Source organism: Urtica dioica, chromosome 4 (assembly GCF_054948205.1).
Source record: "Urtica dioica subsp. dioica isolate 48M chromosome 4, U.dioica_male_clone48M_v1_H2, whole genome shotgun sequence".
In the NCBI taxonomy this organism is placed as follows: Eukaryota; Viridiplantae; Streptophyta; class Magnoliopsida; order Rosales; family Urticaceae; genus Urtica; species Urtica dioica.
This window is the reverse complement of record NC_142759.1, coordinates 17072149-17092730: the sequence shown is the minus strand read 5'-3', so window position 1 is coordinate 17092730 and position 20582 is coordinate 17072149. Positions and strand designations below refer to the sequence as shown.

Here is a 20582-nt window from a genome sequence, read left to right as displayed (position 1 = left end):
ATTTCTAAGACAATGAAATCGATCCTTAACTCATGACCACCAATTATTATCGGTACTCTTTTTAAACAGTACTCTGATAATAGCACATCACCAGACGGTAATGCCGTCCTGAAAACCTTCCTAGTTTTCACTACACTATCGCCTAATTTCCTAGCCAGTTCTAACGAAATAAAACAATGTGTAGCACCAGAGTCAAACAATACTAAAGCGTCAAAATGAGCTATAGGAAGCTGACCTGCTACCACATTCGAAGAGCTGGCTAGAGCATCAGCGTTGGTGTAGGCGTAGATGCGGGCTTGTTGTGGTGGTGGAACTTGGGTGGTTGGAGGTGCTTCTAAACGACCTTGGGAAATCTGTGGCCCTTCGATGGCAGCTTGCATGAAGTTAAGTCGTCCATTTGGGTTGTGCTGCTGATATTGTCCATTCTGAGAGGAATTTGATTTCGGACAATCCTTGAGAAAGTGTCCAGGCTGACCACACTTGAAACAAGTCATGGTTCCCTTCCGGCACTCTCCAGGATGCAACTTCCCACAAGTCTTGCATATTGGAAAGGTCGTTCCCTCTACCTTGACCTTGTTGTTGGCGTTGCCACCATTTCCAGGATGACTTCTCTTCTTTCCATTCCCATTCCATTGGGGTTGTGCCTTGAAGCCTTGACGGTTATGGTTAGGCAGGGGATTTTCTGATTGGTTTGGCTTCCTGTTGTCGGGTCCTCTGCTTTGACCTTTCTCCTCTTTTCGAGCCTTGTAAAACTGAGCTCGTTCCTCCTTTACTTGGATCAAGTGGTATTCAGCTCGCATGGCACGTTCGAGGCAGTCGGCGACGGTGGTAGGTGGCTGACTTCCACTATCAATGGCTAAGGCCAATTCCGGTCGGAACATTCCCATCATCCTCCTAACTCTTTCTGTCTCTGTTGGAACCAAGTGAGGACACGGTCTGGCCAATTGATTGAACTTACTAACAGCTTCAGTCACCGTCATCGTCCCTTGCTTCAGCTCCGCAAACTCTTTCTGCTGAGTGTTCATCGCTCGCATGTTGAAATACTTACTGTTGAACTCCTCGATGAAGTCTTCCCAAGACATAGCACGTGTGTCTCTTCTAGCAGCAACTGTCTCCCACCAGTATCGTGCATCCTTCTTCAGAACAAAAGACGCGCATATGACCTTCTCAATTTCCGAGATATTCATGAAGTTGAAGATCTTCTTCATCTCTGACATCCACTCATCAGCCACTAAAGGATCAGTGGAACCTTCAAAATCTGGAGCTCTCATCCTCCTAAACCTTTCGAAAAGATCATCAGCCACAACAACTTGGCCCATCTGAGGTACACCCTGAGGAGGTACTGGTGGTGCTTCTTGATCATCTCCCATATTTCCATTCACTTGGGGGAGGTGGTTTCTCAACTCTTGTATCTCCACTTCTTGGGCTTCGATACGTTGTAGCAATGCAGTGACGAGTACCGCAAGGTCGGGTTGGGCCGCTGGCTGAGGTGCGGAGGCTGGACCGTCGGGATTCACTGCTGCTCCTTGTTGTGCGGGAAACGGAGCGGCATGATGAGCATCTTGCATTGGGACATCAGTGGCAACTCTGCCTCTTCCCCTACCTCGGCCTCGTGGCCTACCTCTACCTTGTCCACGAGCAGCTTGAACGTTTTCCATCTAAGATTTCGAAGACATTTTCGCGATTAGGGTTTTTGGCTTCTAAAACTATTAGGATCGATTATATAAAAGACTTAACATGCAAAACACCCTCGTACAAAGAACTTTATGAAACTATTAAGATAATAGTAACTTAAACATATAATCCAAATTCAAAAGTGATACTCAAAACCAAAAAAAACAAAACTAAAACCTCACAAAAAAAAAATAAAAAAATAAAAGGTATTTCAAACTTTAAGGAAAGACAAATAAAACCAAAAATCCTAGAATAGCAAGAAGAATTTAATCCTCGACTGGATCATCCTCAGAAGGATCTTCCTCCGATTCTTCCTCTACCGGGTCCATATTGGAATCGCCCTCTGGAGGTAGGTCATCGTCGACGAGCTCCATATAATGCTTAATGTATCTATTAAACTCTTCGAAAGTTATTCCAGGCGCGGGTTCATAGGTGCAATACTTCCCATCCTGTTTTTCAAAATCAGAAAGCCCATTCCAGTACACACTAATCGCGTCTTCATCATCCAAAAGAAAAGGAACGTGGGATAGCATGTCAGAGGTTCGATTATGGTACTCCTTTGCAGTCTCCCCATCTTTCATCTTCCATGACCTCAAAACATGACGATAACGCCTTCTTTCCATTTTCGCACGCCAGCCCTTATTGGTGAAATTTCGTATAACCCCATCCTTCATGTACTCCCATCCAGCTCCGGGGTGATCCCTTAGCTTTTCTTGCCAATACTCCAATACCTTCCAGTGGACCTTTAGTTGTGCAAAGGAAACTTGCAATCTCTCTGGAACTTGCAACACCTTAAAACGGATGTCTATGTTATTGCACCATTCTCGTGTGCCGACGATATCTGTCATCGCGCTGCTAAGAACTGGAGGATTTGTCTCTAAGAATTTGATCATGAGGTCACCATCCGCAATGCGGCTCTGGCTTTCCGTGATCACGTGTTTTGTTACTTCAACGTCCATCTAACAAAGGAGAAAGAGAAAAGCTAAACATACAACATAATAAAACAAAATTAACTTACTTGAGTAGGGGGAAGCCGTACGATCGATAGCGAAGAGAGGTCGTAGGTTCGTTGCTCTGATACCAACTGTGACGACCCGACTTTTCGGACCGTCTTACTTATCTTACTTTTTTTAAAACTTAAGAAAATTTGAGGTAAATTTTTTTTTTTAAACATAACTTAAAATATAAAGTTTGAAAACTCGTAACCTAAAAATAAATTTTCATTTAAACTTGATGAACGAAAACAACCAAAAAGTCGAAGTTGCATAATGGAAATTTAAAACCAACAAAATACCATCGTAAAATAAATTCCATAAATAAAGTCGTAACCTTTAACGAAATTGAAAAACATAACTTAAACCATGAACAATAAAACCTTGGGTTTGGATTATTGAAAAACTGAAAGCAAAGCGGAAGTCTTTTATTTTTGAAAACGGCAACCATAACCCAACCCTCTCGCTATCGCCGCCGCTGATCCACCCTCCTCACTTGTTCATATGTTGTTTACCTACAACACGGACGTATATACATAGAGTGAGCTAACGCTCAGCGAGAATAACTATAACTCACAAAACATAAGCAATAAAGATAAAATGCATGAACCGGTTATTCGTATTAACTGTGACATGAGAATACCCTATTAAAAGTCTATCGTATTTTAGTTCGGGGGTCCCCTAGAGTAGCCGTACCGATTTCAGTGTACACTTTGGTAACGAACCATGGGGCTGCGACCTCCCATAGTACGCCCCGTCACATACATAAACATATGAGGAACTCTCTATGTGAGCCCGTAGTTCGGCTCGAGAAATTCCTCTAGGTACCTCCGTAATTCGAGGCGGTACGACTCTCTTGCTTACTTAACTTATTAATCGTGTTTATTACGTTAAAAGCATGAGCGACATAAGATAAAAAAAAAACATACATGATAACATAGCTAGCAAGATAAGATGTGTTATAGATATTCTAATACACACATCATAAGATAACATAACTCACAAATCGTCATACCAAATCATACCAAGCACATTCCGAACAAACACACACACAAAAATTCACACAATACATAAATACTTCATATCACATAATACTTAGTATATTTTGAACTAATCCGTGTTGCAGTGAGATTATTCTCACCTGGATATCGGAATTACGATCGAAGACCGTCGAAGGAAAAAGACGCTCTTAATGACTCGGAACCTAAACGGAAAGGTTGACTATTACTTATCAGGTAAGAAAAGGATTTAATACATGACTTAGTTTCTGGAAATTTCAAAATTTCGGCTGAAGGTGTAAAATTACCAAAATACCCTTGGGGTCGATAAAATATTTTTTTGAAAAATAAATCTATAAAAATTACTGTGAGAGAGAAAAAATATTTGGAACACTTCATACTTCAGAGGCATATACAAAATATGTTCAGATTATTTAATAAAAATCAAAAGTATAAGAAAGCAATATTTAGTCTTTTTAAAAACAAAAACCGCTTTGGAACGATTCTGCGCACCGTTTGGATTTTATCCCAAATATATTCTGTGGGCATCCAAAAATTCTAAAATTTAGAGTAGATATCATAAACATATAGAACTAGGTCGTGTATAAAAATTAGCTCAAAAAGAATTTTGTAGATATATAAACAAGACGTTTTGTTGTAAAAAGATCAGGGTAAAAACTAATCTGCGCACTGATCGTAATTAATTCATAAAATAATAATGAGAACTCGAAAAATTCTGAAATTTAAACCACAATTAAATAACATGTGAAAGTATAATCTGTAAAAAAATTAAATTCAAAAACCGTTTTTTGCTATTTTAAAACGTGCGATTTTGACACTGCTTAAAACTGATTTCTAAACAGGAAATATTAAACCTAATCTTTCTTATGAAAAACGAGATAAAAGCATAAAAAAAAAATTAAGGAACAGTATGAACTGAGCATAAAGAAAAAAAAATACCTTAAAAGAGATTGGAAAAACTCACTAACACTTCTTGAACCAAAACTTAGAGATTAAGGTGACTATTTGGTGATTAGGGTTTTTGTTTTTTTTTTTTTATTTTTTGGAAAAGAAGGAAATAGAAAAAGGCGGAAGGAAGGAGACTGAGGAAGAAAAGCAGCGTGAGAAGGAAACAAAAAGAAAACAAAGTTTGATCAAAGAGGTTTTATATAACTTTGGATATGCTCGGGTGAATTTCCCTATAATCTTGCTAAGAGATAATATCAAAATATTATCAAACTATACGTGATAAAAAAAACTGGTGGAAACTAAAAAAAAATTTGAAGTTGCTAAAGAATCGGTAGACTAATAAGGCTCCACATAGCCAAAGACTTTTTCCCTATACGAGGATAAGGATTAGTAATCACATATAATATATATTATATATATTTGATCAGTTATTGATCTTACTTCACTGAGAAGGAAAGTATACAACTTTCTAGAACTTATGCATATACTTAATTACCAATATATCACTACTACCGTATGTACATATATATTCACATCTAAAAACAATTAAATAAACCCTCAACATATTATATTATATATGGGCTTTATATATATATATATATATATATATGTATATTCATACTAGCAAAACATCTTAATAATAGTTGAATAAAAAAAATATGACAAAATTGTATAAAAATTCTAAATAAGCTACATTTTTTATTTATCTATTTATTATTATTATTATTTTTTTTTTTTTTTTGAGTTTCACACAAGCAGGGACGGGGCCGATCCCGGCTAATCCAACTCCACCACACATCGCGCCCCTCGATCAAGCATCGAACGAGAGGGAGCGCACGACAAGACTTGCCCCCACAACGATTCCCGCGGAAAACGCGAACATGATGACCCTCTTCCAAGAATTAAGGGACGAAGTGCGAGGTCTACGAGCTGCCCAGATCTTGACGCTAGACATTCACAATATGATGGAAGACGTCGCCTCACCTTTCACTACAGAAATCCTAGCAGAAGACTTCGCGCGTGACTTTCACCTCCCGACCACATCAACATATGATGGGAAGAACGATCCCCTTCCTCACATCCAGCATTACCAGATGTGGATGAAGGTGGGAAGACACTCGCCGGCGATCATGTGCCAGGCATTCTGCCTCACTCTGAGCGGCCCTGCCTATCAATGGTTTCTCAAGCTGAGGCCCGGGACCATTCACTCATTCGAAGATCTACAACAAAGCTTCCTTACCCGTTTCAGCGGCTCCAGAGAACGGAAGCTGGGAAAGAATCATCTCCGCACAATCAAGCAAAGAAGGAATGAGTCTCTGCATGAGTACTTGTCGCGATTCACAGAGGAATCAAATAAGGTTGACAGATTCGAGGATGGAGACGCAATCTCGGCGATACTCGATGGACTCCAACTTGGAGGGTTCGTCGACTCTATTATAAAGAAGGAGCCGAGGACCATGATCGAACTTATTGCCCGTGCCGAAAGATACATTACTCTCGAGGAGTTTATTCACGGCCGGAGAGTCAACGACCAAGGAAGCCGTAGAAGGGAAGAAGACGAATCTGAGACCAACGAAGGAAGAAGGCGAGAGCTGATGCTAATGGTCGTCCCCCGACTGACCCAAGGCGCGGTCTAGTGCACAAGTTTCAAGAACATGCCAATTTCACTCCGCTGAACACGAGGCCTGAAAGAATCTTAGTACTAGCTCGCGAGAAGTTCGGAGCCCCCGAACCTTTGAGGATGGAACCAGGAAAGAGAGATAAGTCAAAGTACTGTGACTTTCACAAGGACCACGGACACTTAACTTCTGAGCGCTTCCATCTGAAGAGGCAAATCGAGGCTCTCATCCAGCAAGGAGAACTGAAAGAGTTTGTCCTAAACATGATCAACAATGGCAAAGCCTCCACGAGCCAACAAACTGCGGTCACCAACGGAGAAGCGTATGGAAACAATAACCGAGCGGCGACTCCCCTAAACATCGCCAACTGAAGAGCCGCCCATCAGATTAGAGATCCGTGCCATATACTGGATCACAAGGCCTAGATTGTCTATTTTGAAATTTGAATTTGTGACCTCCATGGGGGTGTTATTTTATTTTTCTTTATGTCTTTATTTTTGTAAACTCCTAAGAGGGCCCGAATTTTGTAATTCGCATCCGCGAACGCTCCTTTTGCAATAAAAAATATTTTTTTGTCACATTGCTGCTTTTGAATAATTTTCAAAACTTACGCATTCAGAAGAATAAAAGAGTTAAGAAATAATTAGCCTTACGAGGCCATGTCCCACGGGACTCAATCCTACGGGATCAAGCCTTACGAGGTCATGTCTTACGAGACACTGCTCCACGGGGTTAGCCTTACGAGGCCACGTCCCACGGGACTCAATCCTACGGGATCAAGCCTTACGAGGTCTCGTCTTACGAGATACTACCCCACAAGGCTAGCCTTACGAGGCCACATCTCACGAGACTCAATCCTACGGGATCAAGCCTTACGAGGCCATGTCTTACGAGACAAAGCCCCATGAGCCAGCCTTACAAGGCCACGTCCCACGAGACTCAGTCCTACGGGATCAAGCCTTACGAGGTCATGTCTTCCGAGACACTGCCCCACGGGGTTAGCCTTACGAGGCCACGTCCCACGGGACTCAATCCTACGGGATCAAGCCTTATGAGGTCATATCTTACGAGACACTGCCCCACGGGGCTAGCCTTACGAGGCCACGTCTCACGAAACTCAATCCTACGGGATCAAGCCTTACGAGGCCATGTCTTACGAGACAAAGCCCCATGGGCCAACTTTACAAGGCCACGTCCCATGAGACTCAATCCTACATGATCAAGCCTTACGTAATATGACTTACGAGACACAATCCTACGTGATCAGCCTTACGAGGTCACATTTTGCAAAGTTGCACTCCGCGAAGCGCGCTGGTACGAGATACGTCCCCAAGTCACAAGATCAAACGATCCAAAGACATCAATCACGAAGCTTTTGGGGAACACAAGATAAATTTCCCGCACGACAAGTCGCACAAGAAGCTGGGGGGGTTAATGTTATGCCATATTTTTCATGAAGTAAAAATGACACCCCGAGAGTAAAAAACGACATAAAACCGGAAGATCCTTCCGCCGAAATATCGAGACCAAAGGATCCCTTCGTCAAAATTCCTAAACCAGAGGACCCCTCCGCCAGGACTCCCAAAACCAGAGGATCCCTCTGGTAAAATCCACAAAATCAGAGGATTCCTCCGGTAGAACCCACAAAACCGGAGGATCCCTGCGGTAAAGCTCACAAAACCAGAGGATCCCTCCGGTAAAACTCACAAAACCGAAGGATCCCTCCGGTAGAACCCACAAAACCGGAGGATCCCTCCGGTAGAACCCACAAAACTGGAAGACACCTATAAAATATGGTAAATATTATTTCCAATTCGATTAACCCATAGAACACCATAACCGAAACTCTGAAACTTTAATAGTAAATAATATTTACAGTCATGCCATTCGATAGTAAATATTATTTACCATTCGAAAAAGCAAAATACTTGTCTCCAATTTGGCGAACGATTCCATTATTCAAATCCGATGATGAATAACTGGAAAAAATTTGGAATTAACAAACAAATAAGAACGAAGTTTTATGAAACCAAAGAACCTAAACACCCACACTAGACAAACATAAACTAAGAAGGATTAAATGACTAACCTAGACAAACATATAATATAAGAACAATAGAAGAATATCTATGAAATCGATGATCCAAAACATCTATTCCAAATGAGTCGTCGAATACACTGGTTGCAAATCGTATGATAATTTTAATGGTAAATATTATTTACAGTCAAGTCATTCGATAGTAAATATTATTTACCATTCGAAAAAGCAAAATACATGTCTCTGATGTGGCGAATGATTCCATGGAAAAAAATTGGAATTAACAAACAAATAAGAACAAAGTTTTATGAAACCAATGACAATTTTGGAAGTATGAGAAATATGAACTATTTTCATAAATAAATGAATAATTGGGCTATAATTTAAAAACCCCATATATAAATAGGCTAGTTGTTTACAAATCTCTCATATATATATATGACAACACATAATTAATTTGGTCGACGTAAGTGAGTTTTGAATGTGACAGTAGTTTTCACCATTATCTTTTTTTAACATAAAATTTAAAACAAGATTTCTTCCTGGCAAAGGAAATTTGGGAAATCAAACATCTCATTTAACCGTATATATTTGTTTTTAATTAAGTAGAAATGCTATCACCTTTTTTTTTTCTAACCAAAGTAGAAACACTATCACTACTTGCAGTGACGGATCTAGAAAAGCTAACCAAGGAAGGCAAATTTGAAAAAAAAAATCAGGGATGACTAATTCAAAAAAAAATTCAAGCGGGGTTAATTTGTAAATTTGTAGGATAATTTTTTAATTATTTTTAAAATGGGCTAAAAATGTAAAAAAAAAATAAAATTGAGGGGGGTGACTCCATGTAGATCCGTCACTGACTACATGAGATGTAACTAGCTACAAAAATTCCCTAAAATTATCCATACATTATTTTTTGGGATAATTAAACTAGTAGCTTAATAGCTCATCTTCTTTTAAAAAAATAGTCCAATTTTCATTTTATTAAAAAAAATAGTCCAACTAGTCGAAGTAAATTAAATTACTTGTTTTCGTTAGACTGAAGTAAATTAAATTAACTGTTTTAGTTAATTTAATTGACTTCAACCCGATTGACTATTTTTTTAATAAGTCAAACTAGGGCTAAAATCTTAAAAGAGCTTGGGACAGACAATTATGTCAGTAGCCATAAAGCCCACCATGCTTTTAAAAAAATAGCCCTTTTCATTTTATTAAAAAAAAATAGTTCACTAGACCGAAGTAAATTAAATTAATTGTTTTAGTTTATTTAATTTACTTCAGCATGATCAAAGTTAATTGAATTAATTGATTTAGTTAATTTAATTTACATCGACCTGATGAACTATTTTCTTAGTAAAATGAAACTTTAACTAGAATCTTAAAAGAAGCTAGGAAATTGACTAGTTGCAACAAATTCTTGTATTCTTTTTAATTAATATTTTTCTATATCATAAAATAAAATTAATTCAACATTAATTATATCATTTAATGAAAAACACGTGGCAACCTCGGATTTCATGTTTACCCAAAATTTATTATGGTTTTCTTCAAATTAATTGAAAATTAGTTATATCGATTTATAATACAAAACATTGAGTATTTTTTTTTCTTAAAACTATTTGTTGATGTCGATTTTTGGATCGACCAACAATCACAAATATTAAAATGCTAATATATGATATATATTTTATCGGGGCTCCAGAAGACGTCGTATAAGAAACTATTTAAAGATGAAAAATAATAATAAGAGGGAATTATAAATAATCTTTATTGATCAGAAAAATGAATTACAATAGGGGGAAGTGACGAAGTCTTGTAGGCGAATTCGACACTGAAAACAATAAACTGTTGATAATTCTGAGAAATAAATTCTGAACTCGTGTCCGCAAATACACCTCTGATCCCCTATTTATAGACGAGGCAAGATTCCTTCGTTGAAGACACATGTTGCCTGATCCGTTTCGCACTGTCGGGGTTGAATTGGTCCTAGACCCGGTCTTCATGGCTCGATTTCCCTTTGACTGACCGATTCTTCTGGTCAGGATGACGTGGTCACTGGAAGGTGTGACTAGGTCGGGGCCGATCTGGAACATATCTGATCTTGGGCCGACTTGTCGAAGTCAAACTGGGCCCAAGACTGATATGCGGTCTGTCCTGCAAAAAAGGTAATGGGCTTGGTCTGAATTGAAGCCCAATATGAGATAATATTTTTGAAAGTAGATTTTTAACCCCCACAGTTAGCCCCCGAATATTTGGAAAATATTCCGAATTTTTCGAAATATTGGAGCGAAGTTATTTTAGGGTTACGGAAAATCAGCGATTTCGGCGAATACTGCGGACGCGTGGCACGTTACCGTTTGTCCACGCAAGACGTAGTCGAAGGGTTGGGAAAGCGGTTATATTATTTTATTCGTATTTGCTCCTCTTTTCTCGGAATTCGGTTTAATATAAAAGCTTATAAATAAGTGAAATTCAAAAAGACTTCTTATTTACTTATAACTTTCAGTGAACTCGGCATAGAAAGGTAACTTTTATTTTCTCTCCCTTCGCATAAAAGATTAATTTTCTCTCTAAAGTTTTAAACTCTTTTAAAGACTTCGACTTTTGGCATTTCAGTTCGACTGTCGAACTCTACACTTCCCTCTATTTTCTTTGACTTCGCTTCGATTTGTTAGACGGACTCATGGTTCTTCTTCCAGTTTGCCTTGCAATCTTTATTATCCTCAAATCTTTTGAAGTTCTTCAAACATTTTTCTCAAAAACAAAAAATGTCTTCTTCGGAAATTCCTCCGTCGGGATCCAACCCTTCGAATGTTGAAGATATATGCCTGCCATCATCCGTCAAGAGTTCCGATCTCGCCCTTTTTCGCCAAAAGTATCAGATTCCGTCCGAGATAGGGCTTATTCTTCCTCCCCCTTATGCGACAGCGAAGACCATCCTTGACGATCGATGTTGCATGTACGAAGTTTGGTTGGATCAGTGTGGACTCCGGTTCCCGATCCCCACTCTTCTTTTTTATTATGTCGAATCCCTGGGACTGACGCTTCCTCAGATGTGTCCGAACTTCGTCCGGATGGTTCTGGGTTTGATGGTCGTGGCCCACGAGCAAGGCGTTAATCTTGACGTGATGGACCTAGTCCGCTTATGCGTCGTGAAGGCAAACTCTAAGCATGACCCCAAATGCTTCTATCTTTCGAAGGCGGCGGGCAAAGGGGTGATCTCGGCCTTTCCTTCGAAGGACAAGTATTGGGGTCGTCGATATTTTTACTTTACCGTCAATGAGCACTCTCTCGGGGACCGAGCTCCTCGATTCAAGTCGAGATGGGCGAGCTCTCCGAGTAGGCCAATTAATTTCGCAACTGTCTTTATTCGCTTACAGGGATCGAAGTGATTTACTTGTTCATGATATTTTACTATAATCATTTTTCAGGAAAAATCAGGGCACCATCGAGTCCTCAGTTCGTCGATAAGCTCGAGCTTCTGCAAGACGGATGTGGTGAGTGGCCTTCTTTTACTGGAGAGAGATTCACTTCGGCTGGACTTTGGCCGACCTCCTTTGCAACCTTTGAAGGTTCGTGTCCCTTATCATTTTTATGTTTATATGTATATTTTATTATTTATTTATCTCTTTTTTTTGTTTTCTGAAAAAGTTTTCGGAGACAACATGAACTCCAACGTTTCTGCTCGCGACGCCAGGCGTCAAAAGAAATCTGTCGTCGGGGTCTCTTCCTCGTCCACCACGCCGCCGGTTCTTTCTCAGGAACCCGAAGTCGAGATCATCGGGACTCGAAATCCCAGTGATATCCCGGTCGTCGATGTTGTATCGCGCCCAGCGGGAAAAAACTGATGAGGCGATCCTGATCATGAAGAAGCTGGAGCAGTGTCGGGGCAACAAGGAGTTGATCACCGAAGTCATCAACAATTCAGCCCCCGACTGGTCGAGCGAACTGGCGGATACCGAGGCGAACATCGCCGACTACGAGAAGGAGCTCGCCGCCGTCACCATTCCGGAGGTAGAGGATATCCCATTTACTCCGTATAATGATAGTTCGCCAACCAGAGCTCCAGCCGACTCCGAGGTTCCTGCCTTTGATGAGCATGGCTCGATGTTTGGCTTGATCGAGGAGGTTCTCGCTACCATCCCGGAGTCTTGAGAGGATCAACCCTTTACCCCGACCCCGGAGCGTGCTGGAGGCGAGGTTCCAAGCTCTGAGCGAACTGAGCAGGACGCTCTTGGCCAGACCTGAGTCCGCCCCCTCCTTCATTTAGCTCAAGTATTTTATGATTTTGTTATTTTTACTTTGTTGTTGCGTTTCTTTTATTTGGGGCCCGCTTGTTTTGGGCAAGACTTTTTTTTTCAGTATTTTGAAAAATTGTAGAGGGCTTCAGTACCTCTATCTTCATCTTGCCGTGTTTTATTCCTGTTATTTATTTCGAACAATTATAGAGGGCTTCGGTACCTCTATCTTTATTACGCCTTGTTTTATTCATATTGACTATTTTTATATTATTTAGTCCAGAACTTGTGCATGTTTCATTGTTCGTAAAGTTGCCAAGTCATTCAGGTCGTCCAACTGTGTGTTTCAGGATACTCTGAATTGACAGTTGATCGCGGTCCGAACTAACTTAAGATTCCCCTAAATTCGGTTAAGTCTTTTAGATTGTCGGTGTCTAAAATGTTTCCCTTTACAAATCTAGGGCGAGGTTCGATGATCTTGTAGTATGTTTCTACTTCACCAAGTCTTTTAGATTGTTCAAATCTAAAATGTTTCCCTTAGTCAGAGCGTTGTGATATTTGCTAAGTCCTTTAGGTTGATTGACATCTAAAAACGTTTCACTTAGGCTTGAGTAATCACCCTTCTGTAGTCAAGTCTCTTAGACGGGCGAGGTCTATAGATGTTTCCCTTGGGACGAAATGGGCGAGGTCGACTTTATCGAGGGGGCGACCTCGCGACAGGGTGTTACGTGGTAAATTGGGGGGATTTTTCGGGCCTTACCGGAGTCGAGATGGGGTTCACTGCGAGTTCGATCCGGAGTCCGAGGTCTTTGGCGAAGTGTATGCTTTCGCTGTAAGGAGACTGTGCCTTTTCAGGCCCGCCTACGTACCCTTATACAGGGATCAAGTCAGTCGTAGTTCGATTCTTATTATTTTTAGAAATAGTATTTCTTTAGGTTCGAGACGTTCCATGATCTCAAAATCGGAACGCCGTCCAGAGTTTCGAGTTCATAGACTCCGAGACGCACAACCTTGGTGACCCTGTATGGGCCTTCCCAGTTAGCTCCTAATTTCCCGGCGTTAGCCTCGGCGGTGTTTTGGAAGGTCTTCCGAGCACCAAATCTCCTTCATCAAATCTTCTTTCGTTAAATCCTTTATTATAGAATCTAGCGATGGATTGCCTATAGTGGGATAGCCGTATCAGGGCTAAGTCCCGCTTTTCTTCTACGAGGTCCAAAGCATCGCATAGCGATTCGTTATTTTTGAATTCATCCCCCGGCGCATGCACTACCCTAAGGGTCTGTACTTGGTGCTCGATCGGGATGACTGATTCGACTCCGTGGACCAGGGAAAATGGAGTTTCCCCTGTTGGCCTTCGCGGACTAGTTCGGTGAGCCCAGAGCACGCCTGGTAGCTCTTCCGCCCACCGTCCTTTTTTTCGTATCGAGCCTTTTCCTTATGGAATCTACTATGGTTTTATTTGTAGCTTCCGCGTGTCCATTCCCTTGAGGATATCGTGGTGTTGACATCCTTAATTCGATGTTATTGTGGAAGCAAAAGTTTCTGAATTTTTTTTATATGAACTGTGACCCGTTGTCCGTTATGATCTCGTAGGGAGTTCTGTGTCGACAGATTATATTTTTCCAGATGAATGCTGTGTCATAAACATCTTTTATTAGGACGAAGGCGCCTGCTTCCACCCATTTTGAAAACTAATCTGTCAGGATGAGTAGGAATCTTAGTCCGCCAGGGGCGATCGGCATTGGTCCCACAATGTCCATTGACCATTTCATGAAAGGGTATGGCGTTGAGATGGAGGAAAATTCTTCCGCGGGTCTTTTTATGTTAGGGGCATGACGTTGGCATTGGTTGCAGCGGCGTGAGTGCGCTTCGCAATTTGCCAACATAGTCGGCTAAAAATAGCCTTGCCTTTTTATTTTGACGGCGAGCGCTCGTCCGCCTGCGTGATTTATGCATTCTCCTTCGTGCACGTCTTCCAGAATTCGTTTAGACTCCTCCATCCCGACGCACTTGAGGTAGGGTCCTGCGAAGCTTCTTTTGAACAGGCTTCCGTCTATGATGCAAAATCTCACGCTTCTCAGCACGAGCTTGCGTTTTGCCATCTTATCGGATGGGACCGTATCAGTTGTGATGTAATGTAGTATTTCATCCCTCCAATCCCCCTCTTCTATTGTTATGACTACGGCAACGGTCGTGGCAATAGCAGGTTGTTTGATTGTTTCGACTGGTATGACCCTGTTGAGGCTCGGATCCGAGGTAGATGCCAGGGCAGCCAATGCGTCGGCCGTAGTATTCTCGCCTCGAGGGATCCTTGTCAGGGAGAATTCTTCAAAGTTTTTCGTTAGTTCTTTTACGACTTTTAGGTAAGCTTCCATCCGCTCATCCTTAGTCTCGTATTCTCCGGAGTATTGGTTTGCTACAAGTTGGGAGTCGCAGAAAGCTTCAACTTTTTTTGACCCGACTGCAGTGGCCAACCTAAGTCCGGCGATTAGTGCTTCGTACTCGGCTTCGTTGTTTGATGCGACGAAGTCGAGCCTAAATGACTGTTCTATAGTCTCACCGTGAGGGGAGGTCAGGTGTATCCCTACTCCAGCCCCTTGCTTTGATGATGCCCCGTCCACTTTAAGTGTCCAGGTGCCTTTGACCTCGGTCACGGTGGGACTTTCCCTCGGGAGTTCGATGATGAAATCCGTTAAAACTTGCGATTTTGCGGATGTCTTCACTCGGTACTCAATATCGTATTCGCTCAGCTACACGACCCACTTGGTTAATCTTCCAGATTGATTAGGGCTATGTAGGAAACTTTTGAGCGGATGTGATGTCATTACTATTATGGTGTGCGACTGGAAGTATGGTCGCAGTTTTCGCGCGGCAGAAACGACGACCAAGACCAGTTTCTCCATAATAGGATATCGAGTTTCGGCATCGACTAACGACTTGCTTGTATAAAAGATTGGTCGTTGGTCCTCTTGCTCTTCTCTGACGAGTACTCCACTAACTGCCGCTTGAGACACTGCGACGTATAGATAGAGTGGCTCCCCCGCAACGGGTTTTGCCAAGATTGGGGGTGTCGATAGATACTCTTTCAATTTTTTGAACGCCTCTTCGCATTTGTCGTCCCATTCGAGCTTCTTGTTTCCTTTAAGGAGCCGATAGAAAGGAAGACATTTATCTGTAGACCGGGAGATGAAGCGGTTGAGGGCAGCGATGCGTCCCGTCAACCTTTGAACTTCACGCCTATTACGGGGTGAAGGCATCTCTCACAAGGCGTGTAATTGATCCGGGTTAGCCTCAATTCCTCGTTGGGTAACTAAATACCCAAGGAACTTGCCGGATGATACTCCGAACGAACATTTGGTGGGATTGAGTTTCATTTTATATTTATTTAGTACCTCGAAACGTTCCTCCAAATGCCCTATATGGTCGTTCTCCCTTAAGGATTTTACCAGCATGTTGTCGATATACACTTCCATCGTCTTCCCTATCTTTTCTTTGAACATTTCATTGACTAACCTTTGATAGCTGGCGCCAGCGTTCTTTAGTCCAAATGGCATGACCTTATAGCAATACGTGCCTCGGTCGGTGATGAAAGCTGTTTTTTCTTGGTCATCCGGATGCATCAGGATTTGGTTATATCCAGAGAATGCGTCCATGAATGAGAGGATTTTATGCCCCGCGGTTGCTTCGACTAGCTGGTCGATGTGAGGCAGCGGGAAGCTGTCTTTGGGGCATGCTTTATTTAGATCGGTAAAATCAATGCATACCCTCCATTTTCCGTTTTTTTTTCTTTACGACGACAGTTTTTGCCAGCCAATCCGGGTATTTTACTTCGCGGATTGAATCTGCACTGAGCAATCTTTCGACTTCGTCGTTGACTACTTGTGCCCTGTCGGGGCCGAGCTTTCGTCTTTTTTGTTTTACAAGTTTAAAACTGGGATCGACGTTAAGTTGGTGAGATGTAACGTCGATGCTTATTCCTGGCATATCTTCAGTTGACCAGGCGAAGGTGGATTTGTTTCGTTTTAAGAAACAGAACAGCTCTCGCCTGATGCCACTTTTGAGCTTAGTTCCAATTCTGACACACTTGGAAGGGTCGGAGCCATCGAGCTGCACTTGGGCTGTTAACTCAGTGCTTGGCGCATCGAGGGAGTCGGGATCTTCTAATGTGGGAACACTCCCGGCCGACTCCACACTCATTAATTGCTATTGCTCTTCTTTGGTTGCTTTAGCGTGATGCTTATGGCTAGTGAGATAACAACTGCGGGAGGTCGCCTGATTACCTCGGATCTCTTTTATCCCATCAGGCGTAGGGAAACGAATACATTGATGAAAGGTTGAAGGCACAACCCTCATCCTATGTATCCACGGTCTTCCCAAGATAATATTGTATAAGGAGAGACAGTCTAGTACTTGGAATTCCACTATTTTGTTGATTCCATGCGTTTTTATGGGCAGCCTGATCGTTCCTAAGGACGGGGTAGTGGACCCATTGAAACCTGTCAAATGGGTTTGTTCCCTTTCAATCTCGTCTTCGTTGATTCCCATCCTGGCCAGGGTATCTTTGAAGATAAGATCTACGGAGCTACCTCCGTCGATTAGGACTCTAGCGACCTCGGAGTTAGACACGTCGATCGTGATTACGAGTGCGTCGTCGTGCGGTTCGGTTGTCCCTATCGCTTCTTTTTCGGAGAACGAGATTTGGACATCTTGTTCTGATATGATTTTATTGGTTTGGTTACTTAACCGTCGTTGATGTGTTTTAATTGAGTTGACCGTTCCGTTGCAAAACTTCGAGCCGCCCATTATGAAGTCAACTCTATGTTTTGCGAAGGTTGGTGGGGAACTTGGTTCCCCTTCTTCAACAGGTCTTGATCTCTTAGGGGAGGGGTTACCCCTTCCTTTGTTGTTGTTATTGAAGACCTTCTTTTTGGGCGGGGGTCCCAGATCAACGTCTTTCAACTCCCATTTTGCGTATTTTTCTGCTAGAGCCTTGCGCATGGTCTCACAATTAACCGTGTCGTGGCCGTTAGCTTTATAAAAACTGCACTACGCGTTGGGATCCCGCGTCCATTTTTTTCCTGGGGGACCTCCCTCCCTAATGTCTTCATTGACGTTGAAGGCGTAGTTAGGAGGGGTGTGTGGTTTTCTGACATGAGGTGTAGCGTCGTGGGGGTTGACCATGCGAGGGTTGCTCCCAGCATTTACAGGTCTTACCCAAGTGTTGGAGGACGGTTTCTTCTCCGCTACGCGTTGCCTCTCATAGGAAGCGAATTCCTCTTCGGCTTTCGCGTAATTTGCGGCCTTGTGAATCGCATCTTCCAACGTGAGGGGACGGTTAACAGTCATTTCTAGTTTCAGCTTCGAGTCGTGCCTTAACCCGTTTCTCAGAGAGGTTATGGAAGATTCGTGACATACGTTAGAGATTTTTTAGAGCACGTCCTTGTAACGGATCATGAAATCCTTCAAGGACTCGTTCTCTTTCTGTTGAATTCCCCATAAATCTGCTATGGTCAGATCGTCCTCCACGAACATCGAATAGTGTTTCAGGAATGCAGCCGATAGTTTATCAAAACTATTGATAGAGTTCGGCTCGAGTTTGGAGAACCACTCTAAAGCGGACCCGGACAAGCTTTCTGCGAATAATTGGCAATAACCTGCCTCTAATTCTCTCTCTGTGAGCATAACCCGTCCCATTGCGACTCTGAAGGACAAGATAAAAGCTTTCGGACTTGAAGTGCCACTATACCGCGAAAGGCAAACCTTTCCGGTATCCCCCAGTTGCACTTCGGTAATATTCCTGGCAAAAGGAGTCCTCCTTGTTTCTTCAACGAGGCGATCTATTTCTGGGGCCGAGCTGGTTGCAGAATGAAATTCTGAACGAACAGCTCTCAGCTCGGCCGTTACTGACTCCTTAAATTGTTCTAGTTCGGTCATGTTGGGTTCGCCCTCATGAACGAGACAAGGTCCCGAACGTATAGGTGTGACCGCGGTGGCCTCGACCGGGCTATGATGGGTCCGATTCATTCCACCAAAACGTTGGGGGGTGAACATTCGATAGGTCGCCGAAGGGCGAGATCCCACATTAGTCGGGAAAGACCCGGATGGTGCTCCCCCCAGGGGAGGTGGAGGGAGACCGGAAGGGTCGATCGTGACTTCTGTCGCGACTTCGCTGGCAGCTCCCCCAAGCTGGAAGCTTGTGCCGGGAGACTGGTCTTTTCCTTGGGTGACCTGGATCCCAGAGAAATCCAAACGGACTCCGGGAGGGAGAGTCCGACTTGCCTGAGCAGCCGAGGCCGCCTGACGAGCAGATTCCGAGGCGGTCGTATCTCCGGATCCCGCCTGAGGGTCCGGAGTGTGTTGAGGAGTAGACATAGTGTCCAACCGGTCATTAAGAGCCCGGTTGGTCTCTGCTTGCTCATCTATTTTTTTGGTCAACATATCCAGGATTAACCTGATCCCTGGAGGGATCTCCTCTCCCGATTCGTAGTGAGTCGAAGTGGAAGACATGACGATTTTTTTTTTTTTTTACGAACCGTTTCTTTCGAAGTTGGTCTTTCTGAAATTCCCACAGACGGCGCCAAACTATTGATGTCGATTTTTGGATCGACCAACAATCACAAATATTAAAATGCTAATATATGATATATATTTTATCGGGGCTCCAGAAGACGTCGTATAAGAAACTATTTAAAGATGAAAGATAATAATAAGAGGGAATTATAAATAATCTTTATTGATCACAAAAATGAATTACAATAGGGGGAAGTGACGAAGTCTTGTAGGCGAATTCGGCACTGAAAACAATAAACTGTTGATAATTTTGAGAAATAAATTCTGAACTCGTGTCCGCAAATACACCTCTGATCCCTTATTTATAGACGAGGCAAGATTCCTTCGTTGAAGACACGTGTTGCCTGATCCGTTTCGCACTGTCGGGGTTGAATTGGTCCTAGACTCGGTCTCCGTGGCGCGATTTCCCTTTGACTGACCGATTCTTCTGGTCAGGATGACGTGGTCGAACTAGAAGGTGTGACTAGGTCGAGGCCGATCTGGAACATATCTGATCTTGAGCCGACTTGTCGAAGTCGAACTGAGCCCAAGACTGATATGCGGTCTGTCTTGCAAAAATCGTAATGGGCTTGGTCTGAATTGAAGCCCAATATGAGATAATATTTTTGAAAGTAGATTTTTAACCCCCACACTATTCAAGAGTAATTATATTATTCTATAACATAAAAACATTATATATCATGATTTTTTGGGCTACCCCTACGAAGGAAAGGTTGTCCCTCACTCTGGGGCTATCCCTCATAATTTAACTAAGAAATTTGTAACTGACAAAACCTATTCAAACCTAATAATTTCATTTTTCATACGTTTCAGATTTTCTTTTTATTTCTAGCCATTCTGCTTATATGGCACATTGTTTATACCATTTTACCCTTACTAATTAATTAATATAATTTATTTTCGAAATTAATAAAATCTAATTTATCATTCAAAATCCCTAATAATTAGGATCTCAGTTATCTTTCTCTCTCTCTCTCTCTCCCTTTCTCCCTCTGATATGATCCTTACCAACAAATGTGATAAGACCCAATAACAATGATTGGAAAAAGATCCCAAGATCTGCAAAGGACTAGAATGTTGAGACTTGACCCAATATCTAGAGAGATAAGAACCAAGCCTACAATATATATGACGTCACACCAAGATACTCAAGATGATCACTTAAGAATCAAGATGATAAGTCAAGTTGCTGAACGCTACAAGAAAACTTGATAAGTTCAAAAAGTCTTTTCAAGGACAAGAAAGACACAAACTCACATGTATTTCATTCAAAGGGGATTGTATCTGATTACATTTTCCTAAACACTTATTTATAGCCTTGGAGAGGCTTTACAATCAGCCAAAAACGTTTTGCTCCAACAGCTCTAAAACCAACATTTAAGACACTAGTAATAAAAGCTGAAATCTAAATGCAAATAACTCTCAGCCCTAATAACTTTGAAACTGAAAGTTTTTGACATAAATACACACAAAACAACACACTA

The 20582-nt window shown here is 42.1% G+C and overlaps 1 protein-coding gene and 1 pseudogene across 1 annotated transcript; one reads left to right on the top strand and one right to left on the bottom strand.

Annotated features, from left to right (window-relative positions):
* Positions 1 to 11058: 11058 nt before the first annotated feature.
* LOC149400914 (uncharacterized protein At3g60930, chloroplastic-like) lies at positions 11059 to 12138 on the top strand. The gene is made up of 3 exons (XM_089610546.1): positions 11059 to 11629; positions 11722 to 11787; positions 11942 to 12138. The coding sequence occupies exons 1-3, from the start codon at positions 11059 to 11061 to the stop codon at positions 12136 to 12138; spliced, it is 834 nt and encodes a 277-aa protein (XP_089466672.1).
* Positions 12139 to 13442: 1304 nt separating this feature from the next.
* Positions 13443 to 17526, bottom strand: LOC149400913 (uncharacterized; annotated as a pseudogene).
* Between the last annotated feature and the right edge of the window lie 3056 nt (positions 17527 to 20582).

What these genes read in the sequence shown, in the direction of transcription:
- LOC149400914 (XM_089610546.1), top strand. Translation starts at nt 11,059, where the DNA reads ATGTCTTCTTCGGAAATTCCTCCGTCGGGATCCAACCCTTCGAATGTT. An exon ending in GAGATGGGCGAGCTCTCCGA is followed by an intron (nt 11,630 to 11,721) that starts GTAGGCCAATTA and finishes ATCATTTTTCAG; the next exon opens with GAAAAATCAGGGCACCATCG. An exon ending in GCTTCTGCAAGACGGATGTG is followed by an intron (nt 11,788 to 11,941) that starts GTGAGTGGCCTT and finishes TTTCTGAAAAAG; the next exon opens with TTTTCGGAGACAACATGAAC.